The sequence below is a fragment of the Colossoma macropomum genome, unplaced genomic scaffold (genome assembly GCF_904425465.1).
Source record: "Colossoma macropomum unplaced genomic scaffold, Colossoma_macropomum, whole genome shotgun sequence".
Classification (NCBI taxonomy): Eukaryota; Metazoa; Chordata; class Actinopteri; order Characiformes; family Serrasalmidae; genus Colossoma; species Colossoma macropomum.
The window spans coordinates 17848298-17855785 of NW_023494808.1; the positions used below are offsets into that span (position 1 = coordinate 17848298).

The window sequence follows — 7488 nt, forward strand, 5'->3', positions numbered from 1 at the left end:
AGTTACAACACGACTCTGGCATATCAGGCACACATTACCCAATAAACAAGCCTCAGTTTGGGATCAGTTACAAGACAGAGCCACAGCATCCTAACTTGCATATGCTATATGCTCAGTTGAACTTCAAGGAGTCTGGTAATGACAACTCACAATAAATAAATCCCACTCTTCATTGGTCTTTGCTGGTCGGGCAACCATAGCATTTCAGGGTCAGATATAGGCCATAACAAGTGGACAAACATTGTAAAAGTGTAGTGACACTGACACACCAAGGCATAGAATGGTCAAGCTCAAACATGTCTTACAAGAAAAGAAAAGAAAAAAAAGGACTCAAAGTGCATACCTGCCAAACCTTTCCTCATAAAAGACGCAAAACAAAAACCTGAAATAGAACTAAAATATTTCTCCCCTTTTCATTTCAACCAGGGCCAGCTTTTGCGCCTCTTTTATCATACTCATAATGTGAGTGTTTACCACGTTTCAAGTGTTTTTCATACCTGCTCAAGCTATGCTACAACTCACCACTTGCATTGCTTAGGTTATTTGCTGGTGAAAGATTCGTAAGACAGGACTTGACAACTGCAGCACCCTTCCTTAATGTCCTGAATTTTTTCTTGTATAAAGAGATGTGGTGGTGTGAGACGAATGAAGGAGTTGACTAGACTGCCAAGTCGTCAGGTCTGGCCCTGATGCTGCTGGTTTTGCTGGCTCTGCTAAGACGACAGATGTCTGTCATCATGATTGGTGGCTGATGCATCTCCACCGTGGTGATCATCACACCAGGGCCCGTGTCTGGTTCACTCCTCCCATCGCTGAGGAAATCAGCTGTGCAGATGGAGGAAGGATGAACTGATTCCTTGTCGTCCATCTGATCGCTTAAAGAGGAGGAGGATGATGAGGAAGAGAGGCTTGGGGTTATGGGCTTCATTTCACTTTTCTGTAGCTCAGCCACCTTGTTCGCCAAGTTCTGCTCCATGGACAGATGGTAGTTGTTGCTGTTGTTGCTGCTATATAGAGAGGATGGAGGAACCTCATTATGTGGATCAGCCTTGAACTCTGCTTCAGGGGTTACTAGGGCTAAGGTTGTTGGGGGCTGGATTGCATTGCTTCCCAACACAGCCATATCTGTGTAGTTGGGAGGTTGGTTGAGGACAGGAGGAGATGAGCTGACTAGTGGGAGCATTGTGACGTCATCGACTCCCCCGGTTTCATCAGCATTGCCGGGTAGCGATTCACGGTCTGGCACAAACTCGTTGGTTATGCCCTGCTTGACTTTCTTCCATCCTAGGTGATAGATTTCTAAAAGATTCAGCACAAGAGACACACAAGCCACCACAAGCATAAATATGATAAAGATGGTCTTTTCAGTGGGCCTGGAGATAAAGCAGTCCACTGTGTTTGGGCAGGGCCATCTTGCACATTTGTATAAGGGCCTAAGTTGGAACCCATAAAGGAAATACTGGCCCAAGATGAACCCCACTTCAAACAGAGTCTTGAAGATAATGTTGAAAATATAGGTGCGCAGGAGGGCGCCCCTGATCCGGATTTTGCCATGCTCATCTCGTATCGGAGGCTTTTCCTTTTTCCCACTACCACCGCCCCCTCCTTCCCCTGCTCCTCCTGCACCTCCATTCCTGAAAAGGTCTTTGTCCTCCTGGAATCTACTGGCCTTGCGCAGTTCGTCCTCTTTCTCCTTGCGTTTTTCCTCCATCCTGACAATGTGAAGCACATGGCCCAGATAAATGAGAGTAGGTGTGGACACGAAGATGATTTGCAGCACCCAGAAGCGGATGTGTGAGATTGGGAAGGCCTCATCATAGCAGACATTCTCACAACCAGGCTGCTGCGTGTTGCACGTGAAGTCAGACTGCTCGTCTCCCCACACTTCCTCTGCTGCAGCACCCAGCACCAGGATCCTGAAGATGAAGAGGACCGTCAGCCAGACCTTCCCAATGACCGTTGAGTGTTCCTGTGCATTTTCCAACAGCCGCCCCAGAAAGCTCCAGTCACCCATTCTTTACGTTTTCTAGCCTAAGGGAAAATACAGTCTGAAGTGAATCAGAAGTAAAATAATAGAAGTGAGGTGAGAAAAAAGAAAGAAAACAGAGGGCCTTGTTAGGTACTGTAAAACATCAGGGATGACAACACCAATTATTATGTCTGCAGCAGAACATTTGTATAAGTATTCACTGAAAGTCATCTAATTTTAATCTTAAATGATCCCTAATCTTAAAAGCAAGCAACTCGAATGGGTATATGGGCCAGCACCTTATGCTCTGTTTGCACAAGCATCTTATAGAATCTATCATTCTATTCTAAACACTTTACAGATGGCATCCACTTGCAGCTTGACCTTGCCACGTCCTATTCATTCCAGTGGCCTACCGTTTTCTTGCCGCACCACAACCCATAGTCTAGTTTTAAGCTTCTTTAGAAATCAGCTTATTAGAGTGTTTACTGCCCCAGATGTTCGATGCGGTTCCTTCATTTTCATAACGACTCAGAAACGCCCACCAGCAGTGAGCAGAGCAATCTGGTGCAGCGGAATGCAGTGAAAAAAAGTGCAAGTGAACTCACAGCGTTAGCCTTGTTCACAAACTGCTCATACACTCTTTCTGTCCAAAACAAACACGGTTTCCTCTGCATCGCTCTCCTGAATTTCTGTCCTCACTTCATTAACCAGATGGCATGAGCAGAATTATTTGGCAGAAAAACAGTCACAATGTCTGGAGAGTATGATTTGTCAGTAAATCAGGTGATAAATACATGAGAAAGTTCCTAGAATATGAAGGACTAGGCATCGTTTCATATTTCACATAACACAAAGCTCAATTTGCCAAGTATAGTTCTAACCATAGTGTGCAAGATATCGCGTGCTGATGAGATGAGGCCCCAACAGCTCACCGTTCCAGGAATCACACTATCCATGCATCATCACTGATATCAATAATCTGGGGCTCGGCACACTGTGATGACATGCCAGGCTACTGATAACGTTAGATCTTCATCCTGAACATTTACAAGTAGGTGTTTATAGAGCTGTCGAGTGGCCCTAGAATGTGATACTTTGTTGGAAAGATCACAAACACTCTAATTCTCTAACTACACTGCACTAACTACTGATCTGGACATATTTAACCTGATCCTATCATAATTAAAACGCACTATGATTGTTCTCAACCAACTTACTATTACAAAGTTGGAGGAGAAACTGAAATTTTCTGTGTAGACTTTTTGTATTAATTCAAGAGTGTACCTTATCCATCCGTGTACTTGTTCTAACCACAAAGTAAGGGGCTAAAAAGTGCAACGGCTAACAGCTTCATTTTCAGGTTTCTGCTACTGAAAAACAGCCTACATATCTCATTGATGCAGTAACCCTAACTCATTCATTGTTAGTGCACATTACTCACAGCACTGCACACCAAACAAAAGTGCGGAAAAGAGCCAGCTCACTAATATGCTGTTGCGAGTAATGAATCCATCGCCTTTAGCTTGAAATAAATACACCTGCTGATGGAAAACAGTAATGTCATACTGTAGTCTGCAATATAAACTATATATTCTGTGTGTTCAGAATCTCCATGCATGGGATTACCATAAATGCAATTGAATTAAATGCTTTTAAATTATTCATTCATATCTTAAAAATATTTTAATCTATGGGTTAGACTTCTGAATGAATGACATAATCTGAATGAATTTTACAACTGAAAGGTGGAGGAAAAATGATACTAAAATCTGAAACTCATTCACTCTGTATTGGTTTGGAGTAGTTCCACCCTTTGTGAGTGCTGGTCTCATCAGAAAAGTAAGCGCTAATGAGGGGAAATATTTCAGCACAGGAATGAGTGTCACCAGGATAACTGAAATATAGTTTTCTTCAGTATTTTTCATAGTTCACCTCTAAAACTGAGCCTTCATTGTAATCATACACCTGTTCAGCATGTCCTTTATAGTACAGTATGTGAGTAATAAAAAAAAAGTTCTCGGTATCTTGGTTAAATGCAAACTGAGTAAATATATTTGACCATGTTTTCTAAGTGTATTGGAAGGCAGTTGAAAGTGATTTAGATCTGGTGAATAGTGTATACTACTTACTCAATTCTGGATCAAATTAATAATATTACACTGAATAAACAAAGAATTACGTGTTTACTCTTTTGAAGTTTTGATGGGATGACAAACTGTCTGTCAGTCTGACAATAGAGAAGGTGCCAGATTTTCTTTGTGCCTGCTGGCACAATCTATTGACGCATCATTGCCATTGTTACAGGCTCATTGTCTGATTTGTTGGCCATACTGAACGGCTTATCAACATTGGTAGGCAAATAACTCAATTAAAAGTCTTCCATAGCCCAGACTTTACACCCAAAACAGGAAAAATAAGTATTGAAAAATGAACTTAAGCACTTGAAACTAGGTTATTTTCTCTATGATTTTTTTTGCACCTGGCCTTCATCGTGTCTTTAATCAAAGGTGACTTTTTTATGCCATCAAAATCAGTATCCGGCAGCACTGGTGCCATATACTGAGGACAAATCATACAGACCCCCAAAAGGGTTATAAGAGCCCTCCCCTCTCCTCCCACTCCCCAAATCCCAGGAGCTTTGTCAGCTTACCAATGTCCTTTGAAATCTGCCAACCAAACTTCCCCCCAGCACAGTCTTCTCCGCGTGGTGGAGTCAAGGCCAGCTAGTTTATTGGGGAGATTTGAACTTGGAGATGGGCTTCAGCGAAGCGCAGCTGCCTCCCGTTCCAAGCCATCCCGACTGTCACATTTGGTGACTATGCATGAGTGCATTCATAGAGCTGCTACTCTGCACGAGTACACGCCACGCCCCTGTCTACTGCCCAAATTCATCACCAATGTTCTAAATAGCTTGGTAACTTCATGAGATTTATTACACACAGAGAACAGAAAAAGATGAAATGACATAGAATTACATTTGAGTGTTTGAGCTCTTACATAAAACGTTTCCACTGCTACATCACTACTTGATGAATCGTCATGATGGATCAGTAATCAGAATAGATTTTTCTCCCCTTATAACAACTATTAACTGTCATTTAATACCAGTCTCTATTTCTGATAAATAGCTTGTATATCAGTGTGAAAAAGTAAAGAAAGTTTTTTTTCAGATTTTGAAATGTGGTTTTATTTTTTTCCTTCAATTTAATATCACAACCAGTAACTAAAGATACATAAGTAAAAAATGTAGGCCTGGAGTGAAACACCTGTACAATAAACTAATTAGGTTATTCATGATCAGTTATTTGTGACACTCTAAATAAACTGCCACAAGTTACATTACACACAGTATGCTCTGCACAGCTTCTCTTATCTTTGATGATATGTAGGAATGAAAACAATTTTCTTCAACATTTATACTCTTAGAAAGGGTTCTATATAGAACCATGAACACTCAACAAACCATTTACATACTTAAATGGTTCTTTGCATGGTCAAATCGTTCTTCAGACTGATGAAGAACATGTTGTATATGGTTCAAAGAACTTTTTGAACATTTTTTGGAAATGGTTCTATATAGCACCAAAAAGGGTTCTGCTATTGTTGTGATGTCAAGCTTGTGACAATAGAAGAACCTTTTTTGGTGCTACATAGAACTATTTTTCTAAATTCTTTATATAGAACCATATACAACACATTCTCCATCAATCTGAAGAACAATTTCACCATGCAAAGAACCACTTGAGCATGAAATGGTTCTATATATGACTCATGGTCCTAAGTAGAACCATTGCCTTTACTAAAGAACCATTGAAGAACCATCTTTTTAAAGAGTGTAGTCTACAGTAACATAATCGAGGTTGGCTATGCTCAATGGCAAACAATCTTCTCATTCACTGTTTGGACAACAATAAAAACACAAAGCAGATTGATAAAAATAAGCATTAAATTGTGGCAGCTGAAATGCTAGTTAAGGGCTCACACTGTAGTAACTTACAAAATATTACTTCATTGAAAAGAAATTAAAACTTAACGGCTCATTTTAAGTCACTAGGTAAAGTATTTTGTAGACTGCAACATACAAAATATCAAATAAAGATTCATACTGTTACTGTCCATCTCCATTTGATTTTTTTCTTTTTCTCAGTTGTATTTAGTGACGGTCTGTTTTTTTTTTTTTAAATCATCAGTCTACACCATTATCAGTACAGTACTATAACTGTTATATGTTGACCACATTTGTTGTTGAACACAAGTTGTTGCAGTGGAATACAGTGTAGCATTTCAGCTTGTGTGTTCTTGGCCACTAGATGTCACTGGAGGTTCGCAAACAAGATCTCAGCAACATTTGGCATGAATTGCTGAATACTGAGCAAGTGTGAGTGTGCTTGTGTGGTGACAAAACAGCCTTGCTGGTGTGGAAGGAGTCTCACACTGCTTTGCAAGTGGATGACACAGAAGATGATGAGGCCAGCAGTATCTCATTCTTCTTGTTAGGCAGTAGACCTTTGTCTTTGCCTGCGCAGTTTGCACGGCTCTTCCCAGGATTCATACTCAGGCACTGTGTTGCAGCTTTAGTGACTAGGTAGGCTAACTCTGCCATATTCAGCACCATGCAGGCTCCAGAGGCTGCTGCCATGAACACAGTGAAGACGGTTTTCTCTGTTGGTCGTGACACAAAACAGTCCACCTCGTTCGGACAGGGTGACACCTCACAGCGAACCAGCCTAGGCAGCCAGAAACCATCGTAAATGGCATACAGGGCATACATGAAAGCCACTTCAAAAAGTAGACGGAACACTAGGCTTATGGCATAGACCCACCACAGTGGGCCAGCAATGGGCAGTCTCCTCTTCTTGACGCTCTCCAGGTCTTCTTCTTGCTTGGCCCTTGACTTTTTATCGCTGCGCAGCAGGATTTCTCGCTTTTCTTTGTGGTTGCGGTAGGCTACATACATGGCCACTAGTAGTGCTGGCGTTGAGGCGAAGATCAGCTGCAGACACCAGAGGCGCACATGCGAGATGGGGAAGAAGTGGTCATAGCAGACGTTCTCGCAGCCAGGCTGCAAGGTGTTGCACACAAAGTCAGACTGCTCGTCACCCCAGACAGTTTCAGCTGCCACTACCAGGATGGTCACTCGGAAGATGAAGAGGACAGACAGCCAGATCTTGCCAAGGCTGGTAGAGTGGCGGTTAATTCCAACTAACTGCGTGTACAGTGTACCCCAACTCATTCTGGTGCTTCTGCTGGATCAGGCCTCCTGTGGAAAAAAGAGAAATTACAGTGTTAGCTGAAGATGTTTTAAAGATGGCGAGGACAAAAGTGGAAGAATCAATCACCAACACTGGATATTACACTGAAAGCATGCGCATTCTTTGACAGCTCCCAGACACCACCATATTTTCTTGGCCTTTCAGTCACTGCTTAGCAACCATTACTTTCCGCCAGTAGTGTGCCTTTTCCCATAGAAAAGACTCCATTTAAAGCTGCAGTTATAGTCAAAAAAGGTGCCTGGG

The 7488-nt window shown here is 41.9% G+C and overlaps 2 protein-coding genes across 4 annotated transcripts; both read right to left on the bottom strand.

The window, feature by feature from the left end:
• Window positions 1-658: 658 nt before the first annotated feature.
• Window positions 659-2314, bottom strand: LOC118798021 (gap junction alpha-3 protein-like). 3 transcript variants are annotated; one of them, XM_036557321.1, is made up of 2 exons: window positions 1718-2314; window positions 659-1651 (listed from the first exon to the last, which is right to left on the bottom strand). In XM_036557321.1, the coding sequence occupies exons 1-2, from the start codon at window positions 2012-2014 to the stop codon at window positions 659-661; spliced, it is 1290 nt and encodes a 429-aa protein (XP_036413214.1). In that variant the 5' UTR covers window positions 2015-2314. The 3 variants fall into 3 exon arrangements, with proteins under 3 accessions (XP_036413214.1, XP_036413215.1, XP_036413213.1); XM_036557322.1 differs by having other exon boundaries at window positions 659-1579; window positions 1670-2314; XM_036557320.1 differs by having other exon boundaries at window positions 659-2314.
• Window positions 2315-6266: 3952 nt separating this feature from the next.
• LOC118798133 (gap junction beta-2 protein-like) lies at window positions 6267-7205 on the bottom strand. Its single transcript, XM_036557483.1, has one exon. The coding sequence runs from the start codon at window positions 7203-7205 to the stop codon at window positions 6402-6404; it is 804 nt and encodes a 267-aa protein (XP_036413376.1). The 3' UTR covers window positions 6267-6401.
• Window positions 7206-7488: the final 283 nt, after the last annotated feature.